The sequence below is a fragment of the Microcaecilia unicolor genome, chromosome 6 (genome assembly GCF_901765095.1).
Source record: "Microcaecilia unicolor chromosome 6, aMicUni1.1, whole genome shotgun sequence".
Taxonomy (NCBI): Eukaryota; Metazoa; Chordata; class Amphibia; order Gymnophiona; family Siphonopidae; genus Microcaecilia; species Microcaecilia unicolor.
The window spans coordinates 268,265,445-268,288,936 of record NC_044036.1 but is presented as its reverse complement, the minus strand read 5'-3'; the positions used below and the strand labels follow the sequence as shown (position 1 = coordinate 268,288,936).

The 23,492-nt window shown below is 43.0% G+C and overlaps 1 protein-coding gene across 1 annotated transcript in view; it reads right to left on the bottom strand.

Annotated features, from left to right (window-relative positions):
* Positions 1 to 23,492, bottom strand: part of ADGRD2 (adhesion G protein-coupled receptor D2) — a 249,142-nt gene that overhangs the window by 162,346 nt on the left and 63,304 nt on the right. Inside the window, exons 12-15 of the mRNA XM_030206996.1 lie at positions 17,736 to 17,841; positions 15,860 to 15,915; positions 11,619 to 11,745; positions 4,582 to 4,685 (exon numbers count right to left, since the gene is read on the bottom strand). Of these exons, the coding sequence (XP_030062856.1) occupies positions 4,582 to 4,685; positions 11,619 to 11,745; positions 15,860 to 15,915; positions 17,736 to 17,841 (393 nt within the window). The remainder of the gene's footprint in view (positions 1 to 4,581; positions 4,686 to 11,618; positions 11,746 to 15,859; positions 15,916 to 17,735; positions 17,842 to 23,492) is intronic.

The window sequence follows — 23,492 nt, the reverse complement described above, 5'->3', positions numbered from 1 at the left end:
TAAAAAATCGATTTACTTCTACTCATTTTACACCATTCAGGATTTTGTAGACCTCAATCATATCTCCCCTCATCCGTCTCTTTCCCAAGCTGAAGAGCCCTAACCTCTTTAGCCTTTCCTCATATGAGAGAAGTTCTATCCCCTTTATCATTTTGGTCGCTTTTCTTTGATCTTGTATCATTTTTGGATTTTTTGGCCAACTTTAGGGCCTTTTCTTAGCTTGTTTCAGGACTTAGGGGCCCATTTAGTAAGCCACGCTAAACAGTGGCTGGTGCTATGTTTATCGCATGGGTTTCACACACTAGGGTTATCATATGTCCGGATTTACCCGGATATGTCCTCTTTTTAAGGACATGTCCGGGCAACCGGGCGGTTTTGCAATCTGCCCATTTGTCCTGATTTCTAAGCAAACAGGCAGGCGGGTGAGCGGGCCATCCTATGCTAGCCTCCCGGCCCTCCCTTCCCCTTACTTACTACTCTACTGCCCTGGTGGTCTAGTGACCTCTTCTGCCTTCGGGGCAGGAAAGAGCCCCCTCTTTCCTGCCCGGAGCACTGCCCTGCATTCTGTTGCTGATCTCGGCACTGATTCAAAATGACCGCCGAGAGTTGAAGTGACCCTCAAGAGACTTCAACTCTTGGCGGCCATTTTGAATTGGCGCCGAGATCAGCAACAGGATGCAGGGCAGCACTCCGGGCAGCAAAGAGAGGGCTCTTTCCTGCCCTGAAGAGGTCACTAGACTACCAGGGCAGTAGAGTAAGAGAAGGGGGGTGACGGGGAGGGAAGTGGAGGGGGGGTGACGGAGTATGTGACGGGGGGGAGGAGAATATGCGACAGGGGGTGGTGTGAGGGTGTGAAAGGGGGCGGGATGTGGTGGGGCAGGGCATGTGTCCTCTTTTTGGGGGGGCCAAATATGGTAACCCTACACACACGCTGTGCACACTTGTAGTGCAGCTGTATAATGGCCATAATTTTGTTTGTGCCATTAATAGACACATGCTAATTTCCCAATTAGTGCATGCCCATTATCGCGTGAGCCCATACCGCCACCTACAGTGGCGGCCCTACCATTAGGTCACCTGAGGCCTCAGGCTGCACTCTTTTGGAGCAGCATCCACCTCTATGCCTGCTGTGTTCTGGGATAGCAACTCCTTCTCTCTTACGGCCTGCCTCTCTGACCTACTTCCTGTTTCCTCAGAGGCAAGGTGGGCCCTACTTCCTGTTTCCTCTGAGGCAAGGTGGGCTGCAGTAGAGAGAAGGAGCCGGGGCTGGCGGCAGGGCAGTGTATGGGAACCACTGCCGCCCCAACTTTTGGAAAGAGAAAAGGTAAATTAGTGGAAGGAAGGAAGGGGGGGGGATGTCAGGGTGGGTGGGCGGAGCACAGCTGGGGACGTGGAGCAGAGCCGAGGCAGTAGGCTATCCCCTCATCCCCTCGCCTCAAGTGGTACACTGTCTTGACTGCCCCTGGCCACATATTTTGTAGGCACTAAGGGCTCCCGAGCTAATCCCATGCTAATTGGGCAGCATGTGGCAATGTACCCACACTACCCAATTAGCGCAGGGCATGCCTGCTCTCTGCCCATAGACATGCCTCCCGCACACCAGCACACTACTGTGGGATGCCCATGGCAGTGCTTTTTGGTGTGTGCCTACCATTGTTTAGTAAAAGGGCCCCTTAAATTTTAACATGTGATAAACTTTTAACATGTAAGGATTTTGCACACATTAATTGAATGTCTGTCTGTTCCAAAAATTCATTCGTTGTACAAGTCAACACAATGGCAGTTGGTGAAAAGTAGATGGGACATAGATTTCATCAGTAGCCTTTGCTAACACTAGAAAACAGTTAACTACAACACCAACCAAATAAGGATGCAAAAAAAATTGGGGGTTCATTTTGAATTTTTGGCCATTTTTCTTGTGTTTTGGACCTCTTTTGGTTCCTTTGAAACATATATTTTAATTTAAAAATTTTGAGCATATGTTAGAACATTATAATACATGCTAATCATATCATGCAAATTATCCACCAAGAGTTGTAGGATCATGTGGAACAGAAATGTTTTAAATAATCAACTTCAGGTGCCCTAATTTGTATGTTAACACACATTAGTTTTGCATGCGCTAAAGGATCGATATTCAGCCGGTGGTAATCAGCATTTTGTTGACCGTTGCTAACATTTAACCTGGAAATTCAATGCTGGGCAATGTCTGAGCACTGGCATTGGATTTCTGGGTTTCCAGAGCTGGTTAATGTATAACCGGTTAAGTGCGATATTCAATACTTAACTGGCTATGGGTTACTGCATAAAGGGGCCCTTTTACTAAGCTGCAGTAATGAGTGTCCTGCACTAGTTTGGATGTGTGAAAGTAGCGCGCACTGGGCCATTTTTTACTTCAGCAGGTAAAAAGGCTTTTTTTTTTTTTTTAAATGAGGTGGCAAATGGCTATGCTCTAATATTAAAAGTAGTGCACAGAAATTTACTGCCTGAGCCCTTAATGCTACCTGTTTACTTGATGGTAAAGGCAGAGGCGTACCAAGGGGGGGGGGGGGGCGGTGGGGGCTGTCCGCCCCGGGTGCACTCCGCTGGGGGGGTGCCGCGCGCTGGTCAGCTTCGTTCGTTTCCATGTTCCCTCTGCCTCGGATCAGGAAGTAACCTGTTCCAGGGCAGAGGGAGCATGGAAACGAACAAAGCTGACCAGCGCGTGGCACCCCCCCCCCCCAGCGGCGTGCATCTGGGGGGGGTTATTTCGCCGGGGGGGGGGGGGGTCGCGCTGCACCGGGGGGGGGGGGGGGCGCTGCCGGTTAACTAGGCCGGTTAAGGGCCTGTTTTACAAAGCCTCGCTACCGATTCTCGCTGCAGCAAATGAGAGGAAACCCATTCAATTCCTAAGGGCTTCCTATCCTTTGCCTCGTGGGAATCGTTAGTGCTCTTTGTAAAAGAAGTCCTAAATGTTGATATTCAGCACTTAACTGGTCAAGTGCCAACTCTGTGCCTGAAATGCCCCCAAAACATAGCTGCTGAGAGGGGGGCGGGGGGGCCAAAATTCAATGGACCGGGCCTCCGGGGGGGGGGGGCCCAGTGCAGGGGTCTCTTTCTCTGTCTCCTGCTCCTGACAGGACCCGGGTTATCGCGACCCTACAGGAGCAGGAGAGAGAAAACTCCTGCGCTGGGCCCCCCTTGCATTGCCTGCTTAGCAGCTGCTGGGCCTTCAGGTTGGAAACACAACCATGTGCGACCTGAGGAAAGCAGCCGCAGGGGCAGGCAATGCTAGGCACAGGAAGGAGCCACGCTGCCTGAAGCTGGGGGGCCAGCCAAGGTACTTTGGGCGGGCGGGCGGTAGCGATGATGATTCTGCCCTGGGCCCAGCCGTGGAGGCCCTGCCCCAGGCCTGGCTCAGTCTCTCGGCGGCCCAGCCCTAAAATAGCAGGGTTTTCAGTTTGGCGTAACCAGTTATTTTCAGCAGCTATTAACTCATTAAGGGACCCTTTTACAGAGCTTGCCGCCCGCTCTTTCGGGACTACCACCAGCCCAACACGGCCGCTGGCGGTAGTCCTGCCCTGAGTGTGCGCCATTTCTGGGGTAAAATGAAACACTAATATATATTAAGGATTAGTAGAATATACGCGTATATGTAGTGGACATCTTGGAAAAGAATGGATATTCAGAAGATGCAAGCTAAGTTATATTTTTGAATTGATTCACCGTTATTGTGGCATGATAAAGAGCCTCTACCTTTGTGTATTGTTTAAGGTGTATGCACAAATATTTTATGAATAAGAAGAGTGGAGTTTTTTTTGTGAAGCCTAGTGATTGAAGAAAGGAGTTCTCTTAACTTTGAAAAGTATTGCTGTAAAGAGAATTTTTCCTGTGGTTTCTGAAGTCTTTTTTTCTCCACGCATTTTTCATAAATATACGTGAATTCACACCTGCAATACAGGGTTCTAAGTAGTAGAAAGGTTTAACTGATTTTGTAAAATGAAACACCCCAGAAATGGCTAGCGTAGTGGTAACCCGGCGGTAATCAGGCATTGCCACAAGCTGCCTGATTACCACCAGGTTAGCTACGGAGACCTTATCGCCACCTCAGAGGGTGGTGGTAAGGGCTACCCACTGCATGGCCACGCAGTGAGAGTTTACTGGCTGCAGGAAAAAGGGCTCTGGCACATGGGAAAAACGGCCTCCACCACCAGTGCAAGGCCCTTTTTCCCGCAGCTTAGTAAAAGGACCCCTAAGTGCTGCTGAAAATGAGTGGTTAGTCTCGAACAGGAGATTTAACCAGCCAGGAGCCATTTCTGGCTAGTTAAATCTCTTTGAAAATCAACCCCTAAATTTTGTAATGGTGTGCAAACGAACGCAAACGCCTGTAACCAGAAGAGTAGCCAGGTTGAAGGCACGGGGGGAGCAGAGAGCAGACTGCCAATGGCACTGGTACATATTTTAAATGTGACAGATCGTGTCAAAAATAGGAGCCAGTGCCATCATAAGTCCATTAGGGGGAGCAGCTGCTCCCCTGGCGACCCATCTACCTACACCTCTGCACATCACGTGCTCAAAGACAGGGAGAAAATTGTTACTTACCGAACTGCTAAGAAAAGAATAAATGTGATCATGAGTGCACAGAATGACACTCCACAGCCAATGAAGGTCAAAGTTTTCAATGCGGACTCTTCTTCTGAACTTCTCTGTTCAAAAGAGAAAAGATGTTCTCTCTAAGGTCAAAGCAATTATTTGTTTAAAAGAACATGTAAATAATGTGATGAGAACTTCTATGGCTGCCTCTGAGAACTGTCCTTTTATACGAAATTGCTGCTTCTGGCTACCACAGTTATAAAACACTAAAGAGCTTTTTTACTAAACTGCATTAAGCACTAACACAGAACACAGAAATGCAGGACACACTATCAGGCTTATTTTCGAAAGAGAAGGACGCCCATCTTTCGACACAAATCGGAAGATGGGTGTCCTTCTCACAGGGTCACCCAAATCGGTATAATCGAAAGCCGATTTTGGGCGTCCCCGACTGCTTTCCGTCGCGGGCATGACCAAAGTTCATGGGGGGCATGTCAAAGGCGTAGCGAAGCAGGGACTTGGTGTGCCTAATGCATGGACGTCCTTGACCCATAATGGAAAAAAAAGGGCATCCTTGACGAGCATTTGGACGACTTTACCTGGTCCTGTTTTTCTTATGACCAAGGCACAAAAAGGTGTCTGAACTGACCAGATGACCACCAAATGGAATCAGAAATGACCTCCCCTTACTCCCCCAGTGGTCAATAACCCCCTCCCACCCTCAAACAAATCTTTAAAAATATTTTGTGCCAGCCTCTACGCCAGTCTCAAAGTTCCATGACAGCAGTATGGAGGTCCCTGGAGCAGTTTTAGTGGGTACTGCAGTGCACTTCAGGTAGGCGGGCCCAGGCCCATCTCCCCCTACCTGTTACGTTTGCGGTGGTAAATGTGAGCCCTCCAAAACCCACCAGAAACCCACCCGTAAGGGCTATGGTAGTGGTGTACAGTTGTGGGAGGTGGGTTTTGGGGGGCTCATCACACAAGGTAAGGGAGCTATGTACCTGGGAGCATTTTATGAAGTCCACTGCAGTGCCCCCTAGGGTGCCCGGTTGGTGTCCTAGCATGTCAGGGGGACCAGTGCACTACGAATGCTGGCTCCTCCCACGACCAAAGGGCTTGCATTTGGTCATTTCTGAGATGGGTGTCCTTGGTTTCCATTATCGCCGAAAATCAGAAACGACCAAGTCTAGGGACGACCATCTCTAAGGACGACCTACATTTCAAGATTTGGGCGTCCCCGACCGTATTATCGAAACAAAAGATGGACGTCCATCTTGTTTCGATAATACGGGTTTCCCCGCCAATCAGGATGTTTTGCGAGGACGTCCTCAGCAAAACTTGGGCGTCCCTTTCGATTATGCCCCTCCACAGCACACTGCATTGATTTTGCTATCTGCACATGCTAAGTGCAAGGTACTTATTTTTATATTTTTCTTAGAGGGTATGTCAGAGGCAGAGAATGGGTGTGGAATTAGCGCATCCATAACACAGGATCCCTTATTGCATCCTAAATAGGGGGTGGTAAGTGCTCCCATGTTTACGTCCACATGCTAATACTAACATTAGTGCATGGCTGTGCTAGAAATGGGCTTAGTACATGGGAAAGCCCCGCATTGGAAAACGCTAAACCTATTTATTAGCACAGCTTAGTAAAAGGGCCTCTAAAAAATGTATACAATCGCCAATGCTGGACCAATGTAAGGAAAAAAAAAAAGCTTAGGATAAAGTCACAAACAAACTTTTGACTTTTTTTAAAATTAAACTTAGGGATCAATAGTCAGTGGGATTTAACCAGGTCAGAGGGGTCCTATCTGGTTAAATCTTGCTGACTGGTTGCTGTGCTGATATTCAGAGGCTCTTAGTCGAATAATGCTGTTGAATATCAATACTGACCATCCAGCTAGCGGAAGACCGGTACAGAGAGGAGCAGAGGTGAAGCCAGACGTTATCTGGGCTCAGCTGATAGTCCGTGCCAGTGCCCTGATAACTAGCTGGACAAGTAAGAATAAGGCAGGACTTTTGGGTACCGCCATTTTGGGGCAGTGGAGGAATAGTCTAATGGTTAGAGCAGCAAGCTTTGATCCTGGCGACCTGCATTTGACTCCCACTCCTTGTGACCTTGGGCAAGTCACTTAACCCTCCATTGCCCCAGGTATAAAAATTTAGATTGTGAGCCCTCTAGGGACAGAGAAAGTACCTGCATGTAATTTGAACAGCACTGCATACATCTAGTAGCGCTATAGAAATGATGAGTAGCAGTGGTGCCCCCATTTAGGAACCACTGTTAGGGCATTGGACCTTTGGGCATCACATTTTTAGTTGCTGGACTTTTGGGCACCCAAATGGCATGGTCTAAAAGTCCTCTCTCTCTGCTTCTCCTCCCACTGATCGTTTATTGCATTTTATTGCACCGTCAATTATTGCTGAAGCAAATCAAAGTGGTTTACACTAGGTAAACAATAAAGAATATAAAACATAAAAATCCTAAAAGAACTCCATTAAAAATGTATGAAAGAAAACACAACTTTTATACAAGGGGGCACATCACCTAACATTCATTCATTAATTTTCATACAAAGTACATTGACTAACCAAAAATGAAAGGAGAAAAATATTGTTGCATCAGTCTGTGTTAAATGCAAGTTGAAAAAAATGAGTTTTTAGCAAGACCCAGAAGGAAGGGTATGATTTTTCCAACCAAATTTACTGAGGTAGTGAATTCCAGAACTCAGGGGTGAGGAAGTAGAAAACTGAATTTCGTGTGGACTCCCATCTAGCTCTTGAAGGGGGAGGAGGGAGTACCAATTTGTTAACGGTGAGTGATCTGAGAGTATGGACCGGGATGTAAGGAATAATTAATGCGGCTAAGTAATTTGGTATCCTGTTATAGAATGCCTTATATGCCAAGGTCAAGATTTTGAATTTAATCCTAAACTCTATCAGTACCTAGTGAAGACTCATCATACTAGATGTATTTTGAAGCTCTGCAGAGGATATGTGCCATAGTATTTTGGATTGTTTGTAAACACTTCAAGTTGTATTTTGTGATATCGACATGGACTATGTTACAGTGGTCATATCTGGATGTAATGTACGCATATGACAGAATACAGAGAGAGTCAAAATCTATTGTATTTCTAATGGCACAGAGCTGTCTTATAAAATTAAGGCTTTTTTTTTTTTTACTACATCCAAGATCTGGGGACTGAAAGAAAGAGAGGAGTCAATACAAATACCAAGATATTTAAACATGGAAATTGGTGTGATCCACCTATCAAACAAAACAGGATTTACAGAGGGTATGGGAAGGGAGTCTGTAATCCAGCATGCAGTAGTTTTTTCTGGATTTAAGACTAGGTGGTGCTTGGCAAGCCAATTTGCTACCTCTTGAAGACAGGTCTATATTATGGTAACATCAATCTGATAAGGATCCGTGTAATGAATAAGTAAGAAATCATCCGCATAGGAGTAAGAGCTAGTTTCAAAGGATTAAATGAGCAATACCAGATAGTGAACATAAAGGTTGAACAGTAATGGTGATAAATCTGATCCCTGTGGTACCCCACGCAGCTAAGGGTAAGATGAAGAGGTGGAGTGTATGAGAAACTGTAAAAGAAAGGAAGAGAACCAGTTAAGAACTATATATGAAATACCAAGTGATTATAATCTTCTCCTCCATCGTCTACAATCAAGTTGAAGTTTACTGATACATCTAAAGATATTATTAGCGCAATCTGGCCCCATTCCAGATACTAGTAGAGTTCACTGAGAAGAGCTGTGATCTCTGTTACTAGTCAACGGAGAACAGTTCCGTAGCTACTCACTGCTTCGGCCGGGGGTCCTTGGTACAGAAGGGAGATGGGGACAGCCCCAGGCGGTGCCTGTGAGGGAGGATGGCTCTTCAGGAAGAATGTTCTGTCCTCTTTCACAATCTGGCACCCAAAAGTCATATCAGGGGTGTCTGGACAACTTCTGTGAGCTACCGATGACCAAATATTCAATGCTGGGTTCTGGATATGAGTTGGCAATGAATATCTGGCTCTAATTTAGTCCATGCCATGTAGCATTTTTTTTTACATGCTGCCACCATGGGTTGAATATTGCTCAAATAGTTTTTTTGTTGTTCCTCCCTCCCTCCCACCAGAGTTCCCTTTATCTACCCCTCCCTTGTACTGCTCATAAAGTGCAAAACAAATTCACCTCCCTCAAATGTAACACTTCCTATAAGCCTCTTATCCCCCTTTTGCACTAAGCAACAACCTAACCTCCCAACCGCTAAACCCCTCCCCAAGCTGTGCTGAGATTTTTGCCATTACAATATGGCAATTGCCAGAATTGACCTGCAGGATCTGCAAAACCTTGGCATAAACAGTTTGGGTGGTTCCATCTTTTTGCTGTGCAATTAATATAGATAAATGATTGTTTCCATGTGTTAACTGCAGGGCAGATTATTTTATTTTGAAAATTTGGTATACTGCCATTCAGAAACCATGAAGGCGGTGAAAAAAAAAAAGAGATAAAATACCAACTGACATTTAAGATTCAGTAACTACTTAATCACAAATGGAGAGGGAAGGAGTAATAATTAAATTCAATTCAGGTTTTATATACCGCTAATATTCCCCATTTGAAGTTCAGGGTGGTTTATATACTAAGTGGGACTTAGGTTTGATACAGTGTTGTATATGGAACATTTGTAGAATATAGTTTTACAGTTTTAAAAACTTGTTATAGTTTTATACTAGATTGATTTAGAGTGTGAGAGTAGTCGATGTGTTTGGCTTAATGATTTTTGAGGCTAGTGAAGGGAGCATATGGAGAAGTGGTTGTCATATAAAAGACTTTGGGAAGAAGAAGGCCTTTTATCCTCTTTCAGAAGATGAGGTAGTTAGTTCCTGATATGATGCCAGAGGGAAGTGAGTTCTATAGAGAGATTCCCGATACAGGGAAGAGTGATCTAAAGGTCTTCTGGAATCAGATTCCCTTATGGAACAGTGGTACTAAGGTCAATTGTTCTTTCAGTATACTGGAATGAACTGTATACATTGATAAGATATTAATCAGTAGTTCAGAAGTGACACCTTATAGAATTTGAAGGGTCCTTTTACTAAGGTGTGCTGAAAAATGGCTTGCAGTAGTGTAGGCATGGGTTTTGGACGCGCGCCAATCCATTTTTCAGCGTGCCTGTAAAAAAAAGGCCTTTTAAAATTTTTGCCGAAAATGAACATGCAGCAAAATCAAAATTGATGTGCGTCCATTTTGGGTCTGTGACCTTACCGTCAGCCATTGACCTAACGGTAAAGCCTCACGCAGTAGCCGAGCGGTAATGACCTACGCATGTCAAATGCCACTTGGCGTGCATCAGATATGCACGTCCGAAAATTAAAAATAATTTTTCAGCTGTGTGTATCGGATGCATGCCAAAAATGAAATTACCGCAAGAGCCATGTGGTAACCAGGCGGTAACTCCATTTTGGCATGTGTTGGACACATGTAGACGCTTACGCAGATTAGTAAAAGAGCCCCTGAAAGACTAAACAGGTGGCTTTGAACTTAATTCTTTCAACAATGGGTAGCCAGTGTAGTTTGATCAGGTATGATGAGGCACTGGTATATCTATTCTGTCTGAAGATTAGTCTAGCTGCTGTGTTCTGTATGATCTGTAGTTTTGTTTTTGTATTGAATCTTAATTCCACAGAATAATGAATTACAGTAGTCCAGATATGGTAGGATCAGCATTTGGACCAGTAGCGCACAGGCATTTTGGTCAAAGAATGACCTGACTATTGGTAGTCTCATTTTACAGTGTTTTCCTTCATAGTTGGTTGATGAGGGGGAAGAATGTTAGGGAGGAGTCCAGGATGAAACTCAGCACTTTAGCTTCTGTTTCAATCACAAAGATGCTATCATTGGAAAGTGTTAATGAAGCTGGAACCTCCACTCCTTGATTCCAAAACCAAAGGATCTTAGTAAGACAAGAATATTTATCCATTTTATACCAAGTAACAGTACACAAAGGAGAAGGGAGATAAAACCATTTCAGTAAATTGAAGGAATACGAAAAATATCAAAAATTAAAAATGATTAGTCAAGAGACCATATCTGGGAAGGCACGTCTAAACAGCCAGGTTTTTAAAAGTGCTTTAAATTTCACATGAGAGGGCTCGCAGCGAACATCTACTGGGAGTAAGTTCCAAAGAGTGGGGGCGCCATGGCAAAAGACAGCTGTTAAACTGCCTTTTGCTTTTCAGCACAAAGGGACTCCTTTACCAAACCATGCATGCGATTCCCGCACAGCAATACCAATGAAGCCTATTCAAAGTGAATGGGCTTTGTTGGCATTGCCACACCAGGAATCGCTAGCGCAGTTTAGTAAAATAGGCCCATAATGACTTCAGCCTTATAGTCACTGGATTTCCCTACATGTGCTCTCTAAACCAAGTATTTTTAGCATATTTTTGCATGTTTCTAATCCTTAATTTAGGGCTCTTTTTACTAAGGTGTGCTAATGGATTTAGCGCATGCTAAATGATAAGATGCCTATTATATTCCTAATCGTTAGTGTGTGCTAAATCTGTTAGTGCACCTTAGTAAAAGGAACCCTTAGTGTTTTGCTATTATTCCCCTGAAGTGATTTATGGACACTGGTAATATAGGATTTTTAAGCCCCATATATCGTATGTAAGCAATGGAGTTTTTTTCTGACCTATGATGGTGATTTATTTTCAGGCTCTAACTTCCCCTGTTTTATTTGTCACTGAAGTCTTTTCTCCAATGACTCTGAATAGGTGAAGTTTTCCTCTTTTTATGCACAGTTTGGGTGGTTTATTGGTTTGGCTTAAATTTAGGTTCCATGTTGTAGAATGAGAGGAGACATGAAGACTCTGGAGTGAAATTATTTCTTCAGATCCACATTTATCCATATACTGCAGATGAGTGCATCCCAGAAAGCAGGCTTCTTTAGATTCAAGTGGGCTTTCTTTTTCCTACACTGGAGAAAATCCCCTTCTCTGTTTTCTGATGGATCTGAAGATTTTCATACTTACTTGGACTTCATAAACTTGCAACAGAACTGCAAAGTTTGTCGTATGGTTGCAAAAGCAGGAAGTTGACTCTGAGTTATAGGATATAATGGAACAGCCAGACGAAGACCACATTCCTCCAGTTTCTGGGCTAAGCAAGGATAAAATACATATACATAGTACTTGAGATGTACATGGTTCAAAGTGTTTCCTATTGCTATTGGATACATTCTGACAAGGAAATATCAAGCTAGTGAAAAAAATTACGCGAAGCTAGATTTCATCAATTAAATGAGACAGGAGAATTGCTCTTAATCTACTCCATACACTATGCTGGGTTCAGTCTTCGATGTAGCAAGCTTGATCCAGTTTGGTAAAAAAAAAACTTACCAGATACAGGAATAAGACATTTAGCAAGATGATAGATCAAAACTGAAGTTTGATTTTCCTCCCTAGACACTCAGAGGTTGAATGAGTCACTGTGTCACATTGAGGGGATATTTTTATGAGGTCTTTATGTTGCCTGTTATAAAATACTGATTGGCAGAAAGATACATGCCATAACAGGATGGTGTGTACTTTGCCTGTAGGCATGTTAAAGGCAAAGTATGGGAGGAATTTGCAAGGAAGTCCCTAGATCATAAAATATGTTAATCTATGTGCATACCTACGTTATCTAGGAACAGACATATACACCTGCTTGAGACAATAGCATAACCTGGCAGCTAGTTTAGGGCGGGCCTGAGACCAAAGTGTGTACCAATAATGTCATTTCCATCTCACCCAACTAAAGCAGATACCCAAATTTAATTTCTGTCCCTCCCCTCCCAGCCTCCTTGTCCAATGTAAACAAAACATCTGTTCAGGTGGGGTTCTTTAAGCCCCACCAGTCGAAGACCTCTCCCCCCCCCCCCCCCCAGGCAAATTAACTTATATCTTGGGCAACCACCAGCACCATACCTGAGCTGCTGCTGTCCATATACGCTCAGTTTCATGCATCGTGAAAGCTGAGCATGCTGGGGGGGGGGGGGGGGCTGCGGTTGGCAGCAGCAGCTTTGGGGACAGTGCCAGTGGCACCAAATGTAAGTTCATTCACAGTGGGGGGGAGGTCTTCGGCTGCCAGGGTTTGGGGATCTCTGCTAGCCAAGATAAGGGAGAACAAATTTTGGGTGGTCCTGAGTCCAAAGTGGGTGGGCCTCGGCCTACTCAGGCCCTTGAGAGAAGGTTTAACTGTCTACACCTGCAAGGTGTGATTTCTGCCACTTTACACAATTATTTGACAAGGACCCATAGGTGTCTATATGTTTCTATATAAAATTACGCTTAAGGAATTCCCTTATCAAATCGTGACATTTTTATTGCAACCTGTTAATTATATACAGTGGGGGAAATAAGTATTTGATCCCTTGCTGATTTTGTAAGTTTGCCCACTGACAAAGACATGAGCAGCCCATAATTGAAGGGTAGGTTATTGGTAACAGTGAGAGATAGCACATCACAAATTAAATCCGGAAAATCACATTGTGGAAAGTATATGAATTTATTTGCATTCTGCAGAGGGAAATAAGTATTTAATCCCTCTGGCAAACAAGACCTAATACTTGGTGGCAAAACCCTTGTTGGCAAGCACAGCGGTCAGACGTCTTCTGTAGTTGATGATGAGGTTTGCACACATGTCAGGAGGAATTTTGGTCCACTCCTCTTTGCAGATCATCTCTAAATCATTAAGAGTTCTGGGCTGTCGCTTGGCAACTCGCAGCTTCAGCTCCCTCCATAAGTTTTCAATGGGATTAAGGTCTGGTGACTGGCTAGGCCACTCCATGACCCTAATGTGCTTCTTCCTGAGCCACTCCTTTGTTGCCTTGGCTGTATGTTTTGGCTCATTGTCGTGCTGGAAGACCCAGCCACGACCCATTTTTAAGGCCCTGGCGGAGGGAAGGAGGTTGTCACTCAGAATTGTACGGTACATGGCCCCATCCATTCTCCCATTGATGCGGTGAAGTAGTCCTGTGCCCTTAGCAGAGAAACACCCCCAAAACATAACATTTCCACCTCCATGCTTGACAGTGGGGACGGTGTTCTTTGGGTCATAGGCAGCATTTCTCTTCCTCCAAACACGGCGAGTTGAGTTCATGCCAAAGAGCTCAATTTTTGTCTCATCTGACCACAGCACCTTCTCCCAATCACTCTCGGCATCATCCAGGTGTTCACTGGCAAACTTCAGACGGGCCGTCACATGTGCCTTCCGGAGCAGGGGGACCTTGCGGGCACTGCAGGATTGCAATCCGTTATGTCGTAATGTGTTACCAATGGTTTTCGTGGTGACAGTGGTCCCAGCTGCCTTGAGATCATTGACAAGTTCCCCCCTTGTAGTTGTAGGCTGATTTCTAACCTTCCTCATGATCAAGGATACCCCACGAGGTGAGATTTTGCGTGGAGCCCCAGATCTTTGTCGATTGACAGTCATTTTGTACTTCTTCCATTTTCTTACTATGGCACCAACAGTTGTCTCCTTCTCGCCCAGCATCTTACTGATGGTTTTGTAGCCCATTCCAGCCTTGTGCAGGTGTATGATCTTGTCCCTGACATCCTTAGACAGCTCCTTGCTCTTGGCCATTTTGTAGAGGTTAGAGTCTGACTGATTCACTGAGTCTGTGGACAGGTGTCTTTCATACAGGTGACCATTGCCGACAGCTGTCTGTCATGCAGGTAACGAGTTGATTTGGAGCATCTACCTGGTCTGTAGGGGCCAGATCTCTTACTGGTTGGTGGGGGATCAAATACTTATTTCCCTCTGCAGAATGCAAATAAATTCATATACTTTCCACAATGTGATTTTCCGGATTTAATTTGTGATGTGCTATCTCTCACTGTTACCAATAACCTACCCTTCAATTATGGGCTGCTCATGTCTTTGTCAGTGGGCAAACTTACAAAATCAGCAAGGGATCAAATACTTATTTCCCCCACTGTATACGTTCTTTTCCTAATTAAACTAGAGAGACATTTCTTGTGCATTCTTTTTTCATACAAATTCCAAGTTTCAAAGGCAGAGAAAAATGCATTTATTTCTATTAGAAAGCTTTTCACATCCACAATCACCCTCATTATAATGGCTGCTTAGAATTGGTATTAAGAAGAGCATTATTGAGAGAGTATATATTTTCAGAAGCTATGTGCATTTATATTAGCTAATTACAATTTCTAAAAAAAAATAATTTGATGTGTTACAGTTTGAAGAGATTTATTTATACCACTAAAATAAAGGGAAAAAAGCATGAAATATTGTTAATTTTGCATATGTATCGACATAACTCTTTTTCCAGACTATCACCAGTAATGCACAATTGTCATAATTAACTTTCCCACATCCCACAGGCATTCTTTCCTAAAGGTCATTTATATGGAATATTTTTCAAATGAAGTGTCCCCTGGGGAAAGTGAAAATCAGTTTGCGTAGAACTCAAATTATGCCTGGAATTTGAAATTGCTTCTGGGGAAGGTATAGCAAAAAACCTAGAGAGATGCAGTAAAAGTTCCCTCCAGGGGATATATTCCAAACATTTAAAGAGAAGGGCCAGCCCTATGCATGAGTGGGTGTGTTTTTCACACATGGCCCCACTTTTTAGCCTCTATGACTTATGCAAATATTTATACAAACAGAAAGTAAATTTGCACTGTGTAATAACATAGATGCAGTGGCTCCCAAACCTGGTCTTGGAGGCACCCCAGCCAGTCAGGTTTTCAAGATATCCACAATGAATATTCATGAGAGGGATTTGCATGCACAGCCTCCACCTCATGCAAATCTATCTCATGAATATTTATTGTGGATATCCTGGAAACCTGACTGGCTGGGGTACCTCCAGGATCAGGTCTGGGAACCACTGACAGATGGATAAAGAGACTTAGATGAAGATCGTATCTATCAGCATCTCACTATGGAGGAAATAGGGATGTTAGTTACACAACACACATTCAGAGCCCTGGTTACAGGGGGGAAGTATGACCATAGAGGGAGGTAAAATGACAGCTGCTGGATAAGATATCCCTAGACTAAGAGAAGTCTGGGAGGCTGGCAGTGAACAGTGAGATCAGGGAGTGTGTGTGTGTGGGGGGGGGGGGGGGGGGGGAGGTACTCTGGGGAGAGGAGGAATGAGTGTGGTGGGTTAATGTGCAGCCTAGCAGGGGTGGGGGAGCTGGGCTGGCCAGGAAGAGACACAGTAAGAGCATCTAGTTTAAGAGAGACATACAGAACAGCTCACCTGACACTAAAATTCCAGAAAGCACAGATAGGTTGAACAAGCTTGTCAGGCATATCCTGGCAAAGTCAAAACAGAATAATAATTAGAAGTTTGAGAAACTGTTAATTAAAAAAAAAATCGTTAAACATGAGTTATAATGCTGCATTTATATGTACACACACATACAAATGCACATTTATGTACACACACACATACCTTTATAGAATCACATTCCTCATATTACTATTTCATGACCTGATAACTATTTACTGTTTTGTTAAGCACTAGGGATGGAAAGTGATGACAAAGGAAATCTCAATGACATTTCCTCTGTCATTTCCCATTGGAAAATGAAAACAGGCAGGGTTTTGTTTGCTAGCAACCTTTCCCCACCCTATGATCTGTGGCTTCCCCTACAATCCAAGACACCCATTTCTGGCCCATAGGCTTCTCCCCCCCCCCCCCCCCCCCTTGTAGGCCCTAGTCGGGTGAAAGGTAGCAGTCATAGGCAGAAGGAATGGGCATTGCTCCTGCCCCTGGAGATCCCTGCTGGACTACCAAGGATTCATGTAGACCTGGGAGGAAATAGGGTGGTCAGGGAGGGGGACATTGGAAGGAGACCAAGAAATTTTCATTTTGCTTCATCTCCAGTGATGACAAGGGGGGGGGGAGGGAGGGAGGGAGAGACAGAAATCCTTGAACAAAACAAACATTCCACTAAATAGCACAGGAAACAACACAAAATGAACATTTTCTCTCATCTAGGGTAGAAATGGATAGAGAGAGAGAGAGAGAGAGATACTCCAGAGAAGGTTCACTGGCAGGAATCACATTGTGTCCTTTGATGAGGGTATGGCTAGGGATACTCCTTGGGAAGACCTTAGTGACCTTGGAGGTGTTTAGAGGAAGATCCTGTTCTACAAATACTCCAGGCCATTTCCTCTAAGGGCCTTGAAGATCAGAGTTTTAAATTTGGCCCTGGTAGTGCTGTGGTCACATTGCTTAAACCTTCTATTAGTCTTGCTGTAGGATTCTGAATCAATTGGAGCTGGTGCAGACCCTTTGTAGTCAGACCAGTGTAAAGTGCATTACAGTAATCCATTCCTGATGTTATGATGGCATGCACAACTGAGACAAGACTTGCCTTCTCAAAGACAGAGGCAGCATAGTTGTCGCAAATGATATCACGCAATATAACTGGCTGTCAATATTCAGCGCATTATTGGCTAAGTTTGGCCACCAAAATAGCAGGTATATCTTTGGCCGGTTTAAACTTAATCAGCCAGCACTGAATATCGGCTTGGCTGGTTAAATTTAAACTGGCCAAAATACACCCAGATACTCAATGCTGTTCACCGCAAACAGCCTGGCATTAAATATCTGGGCTCAGCACTGACCGTGGGAAGCAGCCCGACTACCTTCCGTGGTCTGAATATCGGGCCCATAGAATACATGCACACAGCACTGGGTGCCTATTTTGTAAAACGTCTATAGGTGACTATGATGCTTTCATGAAATAAGTATGTTTTTTTTAATTTTCCACTTAAGCACTCTGTTATTAAAACTGCAGTCTTTGCACTCATTTTCAAAGGAATGTACCTGCAGAATTTCCGTTTTAAAACTTCCACTGAATACAAAACATTGGCAGTCCCTTGCACCTGCTTTGTGTGCCGGTAAAAGTTTGCTTGAATTTCACCAGCATGCATAGATTTGCAAGTGTAATCTATGTGCTCCTCCTCCCCTGACCTAAACGCACCCAGGGAATGTCACCTCTCAGTGCTTCTAAAAGTATACATGTGGTGGAGAATTGTTCACACAGTCAATTTAAATGCATAAAAGGCTTTTTACCCATGGAAAATTACAAAGAAATTATGTGTGAAAATATTTTCTGTTGTACCTGATTCTGGTGCCAGAGGTGGTAACGTATGGAAGTACTGATTTCCTGATTATCACACAGTACAGTAGAAGAAATAATTGCAGACCCCACTTGTGCGCTCACGTACCTGAGAAAGCAAACAGATTCTATATACACTGTATATAAAATGCAAAATGTCATTACAATGGGCCCAATATTTAAAAAAAAAACAACTCAGCTCCTAAATTGATGTTCCCCCAATACTCAACTGGTGGCAGTCAGCATTTTCTTAGGCCCTGATATTCAGTACCAGCACTGAATGTCCAAGCTATAGTCAGCCTCTGGTCACTCCAAGAATGTTTGAGGGCAGGCATGATATTCAGGATGCCACCTGATTAGCTAACAGGAAGCAGGCTGATTATCAGAATAAGGACAAAGCATAGGCGGTCGGTGGCCCAACTGTTTAGGGAGGCTAAAGGGGGGTGGAGTTAGGGGTGGGGCCAGGGGTGGAGCTTAAATCCATAATTGTCTGATAACACACAGAAATAAATAAATAAAAATAAAAGTCATGATTAATACCTTTTATTAAATTTAGATATTAGATATGTATCATATGTAAAAGAATAAAGTGGTTGCTCAAAGCATATTCTAAGCACAATCGCTCAACTGCAAAACACTATGCACAACTTTGTGCAAAAACACACTCAGAACCTTACTGTACCATAAATATTACACTGGGCAGAACCTAATACACCAATATACCACCCATACGGAAAATGCAGACCGTCAACAATATGAAACAAGGGATCATATCATCACAATTCTCATGTAGAGCCACAAAACACCCTAATTCATGTTTAATGTGGGATAAAATGCCATAAATAAGTAAATAAATATAAACTTTTAATGTTGAGCACCTGATTCTCAAAGTGGACATATTCCAAACACTATAATGAAAATAAAATTATCTTTTCTACCTTTGTTGTCTGGTTGTCCGATTCTGCTGCTATCTGTTCTCAGTGCAGGTCAGGAAGTCATCCTCGTTAAATATCTCCCTGGCAACCCAGCCAACCCCCCCGCCTCCCCCTGCTCTCCCAGCAGTAAGGTAAACAAACCATAAACCAATTTCTACAATTGGTTACACAAGGCTAGAGGGCTTTCACTGTAGCTCCTGCTGTGAGGATGGAGGTAAATTAACAATTTAAACCTCTCAGAGCACAGCAGGGGAGGCTTAGCCTGTCCAAGCCTCTTATACCGGGCGCCTATGGGTCAAAGGTCCCCTCCTCCTCCTGAAACTTCTCCCCAAGATTATACGCCTTCTGGCCCACTCCCTAAGAACAGCCCCCTCCTCTTGAAGACCCCCCTCACCCACCCACCTGTAGGTCTCTCCTGGGTCTATCGTATAGTCCCTGGTGCTCTAGAGGGGTAGTCTAGGCAGAAATGAACTCCAATCGCTCTTGCCCATGCCAGCTCTGGTCTTAAAATGACAGCAGCTACCTCTAGTGGTAGTCTTATAGTACTACCAATAGGGTCTGAGTCCTATCATAACAAGAGCACTAATTATTTTGTGTTTAGCAAAAGAGTGCTATAGGTTCCAGGTCTGTGGGTGTTTGAGCAACTCCAATATTGAGCAAAGTCTTTCACAGTTGGGTCCTATGATTTAGGATGCCCCCATTAGTGCAGCTTTCTCAGGACACATCTAGCCAGTTGGGTTTTCAGGATATTCACATTGACCGTGCATGGAATAGATTTCTGTACAATAGAGATAGTGCATGCAAATCTATCTCATACTTATTCATTGCCATATCATTTGACAAATATTCTATTAACATACATACAACTTTGAAATAAACAGCACAATTGGCATTGTATGTATGTTAATAGAATATTTGTCAAATGATATGGGAATTTATTGCTAAGTGACTAATTATTGAGTATTTAGCCCAGTAAGTGATATTAAGTGACACTTATTCATTGTGAATATCCTGAAAACCTGACTAGCTTGGTGTGTCCCATGGACTAGGTTGTGAACCTCTGCTATACATCTTAGACATTGTGTTGGAGGTTATTTGCAGGAGAGGCCTATCTGGATATTTAATCAAACTCTAGTACTCATCAACACCACTTTTGTTTGACTAGACAAAATTTATCTGTTGCACTCTGGACAAAATTTAGCTATTAGGGTTTCTCTGGGCTGGCTAACTCTAAGCACTTGAATATGGATTTCTTTATGGCTTTTTAGAGTTAGTTTATTGTTTTATTACTTTGTTCATCAGAAGAACAGTTATATCTAATGATTTTTATTTTGTTTTGAAATAATGTGGGTGCTATTGATTATTTGGATGAGTTGTTTTGTCTTTTGTTCAGTTAAAATATTTAAGTTTCTATTGAATATTCTATTATTGAATGTATTGTCTTCTGTTGCATGTTATGATAATGGTAATGGTTATGGGTAATGAATTTGATATATTGCCTTTCTGTGGTACAATCAAACTGGTTTTATTATTATATATAGGTATTTTTCTGTTCCTAGTGGGCTCACAATCTAAGCAGCTCTTTTACTAAGGCATGGTGAAACCTACTAAGAGGTCTTTTCACTAAGTCGTGGTAGGCTTAACGCAGGCCTACTGCATGGTAGAAGGGCACTACCGCGGGATGCGCTGAGGCATCCTGCAGTAATTTGGGAACAACACCCGCTACTCCCATGGTTAAAAAATATTTTTTTATTTTTTGCCACGGGTGGTGTCTCTGGAGGCAGAGAGTAAGCATGCCTACGCTAATCGGGTAGCTCAGGCACATTACCACGCACTACCCAATTAACACAGGAGTATCACGGGAGCCCTTACCGCCTCTTAAATAGGTGACAGTAAGAGCTCCCAGCAGTAATGGTCACAAGCTAATGGGGAAATTAGCGCTTGGCCATTAAAAACCGTGAACATGGCTATTTTTCAGTCGCACTAGAAAGTGACTGGAGCACATTGCAAATCCATGTGCTACTCGCAGTGCCGACCACTTTCTAGTGCAGGCTTAGTTAAAAGACCCCTAAGCCCAGGTTGACTGCGATATTAAAGTCTTTTTTTTTGTTTGCACGTTGTGCACTAATGTTCTATTAGCATATGGGCACCTTCAAAAAAATTATGTGGAAGCATTTACCGCCTCCCATTTAGGAGATGCTAAGGGCTTCTATCTTGACCCTGCATTATCCAGCTAGTGCAAATGTGGCAGTGCCTACTCTCTGCCCATTATGTGTATGTGAGGAACCAGTAGAAGGTGATATCATGCCGGAGAGTGGTTATTCTCTGACCATGACATGTTCCCTGTAAAAAAATACTTTTAGAAAATAGTTATTACATGCTTAGCACATACAAAAAAAAGTATGATACTGCAAAATGCTTTCATGTGTTTTGTGGTAGCCTGTTTATCCCATGCTACGTAATCATTAGGGCTTAAAACCCTTTGGGCCCCTAAGTTTTTCTACCTAGGGCTATGGATGTACTTTGTATTCTCTGGAAAGGGGGTTAATAAAATGAAATAATTATTTTGAAAAATCATAGGATATTTGGATCGAGACTAAATTTTCTATATTAAACAACTGTTTGAATTTGAGAAACTCATTTTAATGTAATGCATCGAAAAGGAATGCTTCACATGCAAACATTAAGCAGCCAATATTCCAAACTGTATCAATCCCTGCAATACGATACATAGATTTCTATCCCCCTCTAGTGTCCACTTTGTTGATTGCATAACTTGCATTTCAGGTACATTGAGAACTTTGCATGCTCTTCTGCATTCCAGACAATCAGAGAAAAATGATTCAACAATCCTTAGTAATATCATGTTTCATTTACCCGCATTGAAACTCATTCAGGATGGCAAAATAACCTGAACTAAAAAGAGAGCACTCTCTCCAAAATGATGTAAATTTTCAAAGCTAAAGTAACTTTGATTTCTGCCATTTATGTCAACATTAGGAAGACTCAAAGTGAGACTAACCAAGAAAAGCGAGAAATGTCTGAATCGCCAGCAGTAAGGGAATGGATATAGAAAAATAGCCAATAAAAGAGTCTTCTTTACCATCCTCTCTAAAGAAAGGGTACGGTTAAAGGTAAGGCAAGGCTAAGGAAATTAGGGCTTTTCAACTTGGAAAAGAGATAGATGAGGGGAGATATGATTGAGGGCTACAAAATCCTCAGTGGTGTAGAACAAGTAGAAGTAAATCAATTTTTTTACTCATTCCAAACGTACAAAGACCAGGGGACACTCAAGGCACTTACATGGAAATACTTTTCAAACAAATAGGAAGAAATATTTTTCAACTCAACAAACAGTTAAGCTCTGGAACGCTTTTGCCAGAGGATGTGGTAACAGCGGTTAACGTATCTGGGTTTAAAAAAGGTTTGGACAAATTCCTGGAGTCTATACTCTACTATTGAGGCAGACATGGGAAGCAACTGCTTGTCCTGAGATTTGTAGTATGGAGTGTTGCCATGATTTGGGTTTCTGCCAAATTTGTGACTTGGCTTGGCCATTGTTTAGAAAACAGGATACTGGGCTAGATGGACCATTGGTCTGACCCAGTATGGCTATTCTTATGTACCTAACATGGTAAAAATGATTACCTATATTAGAGCATCAGTCAGAGTTCAGGTAGCAGTATTGCCCTGGAGAAAACTGGATTCATTACACTTGGTCCTTTTAATGCAACCAACATAAATGCTGCAAGAGGGTTTTGTATGATCTTGAAAGGTGATATATCTCATTCTCTTTGAGCAGGGGTTCTCCAACCCAGTCCTAAGGACACACACAGTCAGTCACATTTTCAGGATATTCATAATGAATATGCATGAGATACATTTGCTTGTGCTCCCTCCATTGTATGCCAGTCTATCTCATGCATATTCATTGTGGGTTTCCTGAAAGCCTGACTGGCTGGGGGCGTCCCAAGGGCTGGATTGAGAACCCCTGTCTTTGACTAATGCCGGGCCAAAGAAAGGCGACATGGCCTGCAAAGAACCCAAAGACAAATGACTTGGCTTTGATTTAGTCTCTTCACCTCTCCTTTAATAAAATATAATTTTATACTGTTTTTTGGGGACTCTAATTTTTCTTTTCTATGTTTTTTCTTTGGAAACTTTACATAGAGCAGGTACATGGTACCATCACAACACGGTGTCATGAAGACCTGGTACCAAACATAGACAATGACTTCTGTTGGATGAACAGAAGGACAACACTTGGACAGTTTGAATTAACCTTAATAAAAGTCTCAGCTGAAAAATGAAATATCAGTAAGATACACTAATAAATTAAGAACATTTGATATATGAAATGGTAAGTCATTCATAACATAGTATACTTACCGTCTTGAAAAGTATGTGTTGTGCATCTCACTTTTGAAGCCTGGTTTTTGTTTACATTTGACAGGAACATCTTTGGTGGTTCAGAGAAGATAATTTTTAGGATTTTGAAATATTCTCATTATGTATCACAACTATATTGTGTTGCATTCATTAGCCAGTACAATTCCACTTTGTTTTATAATATAATGCTATTATCTGCAGTGGGGTCAATAGCTGGACTCCTGGAAGACCTTTATTCATATAATAAGCAAAGCTTGATCGTCTAAAAGTTACAAATAGTTCATGAGTGCCTTAAAATAAGAAAACTAGAGGAGTAGGGGGCATACACATGTTCCACAATACAAGTTCCACAACACAAGAACATCCCTTACTTTACTCACCCCACGAGTCTTGAAGCAGACACATATGTGTAATAAAATCTAACAGAGAACGGTGA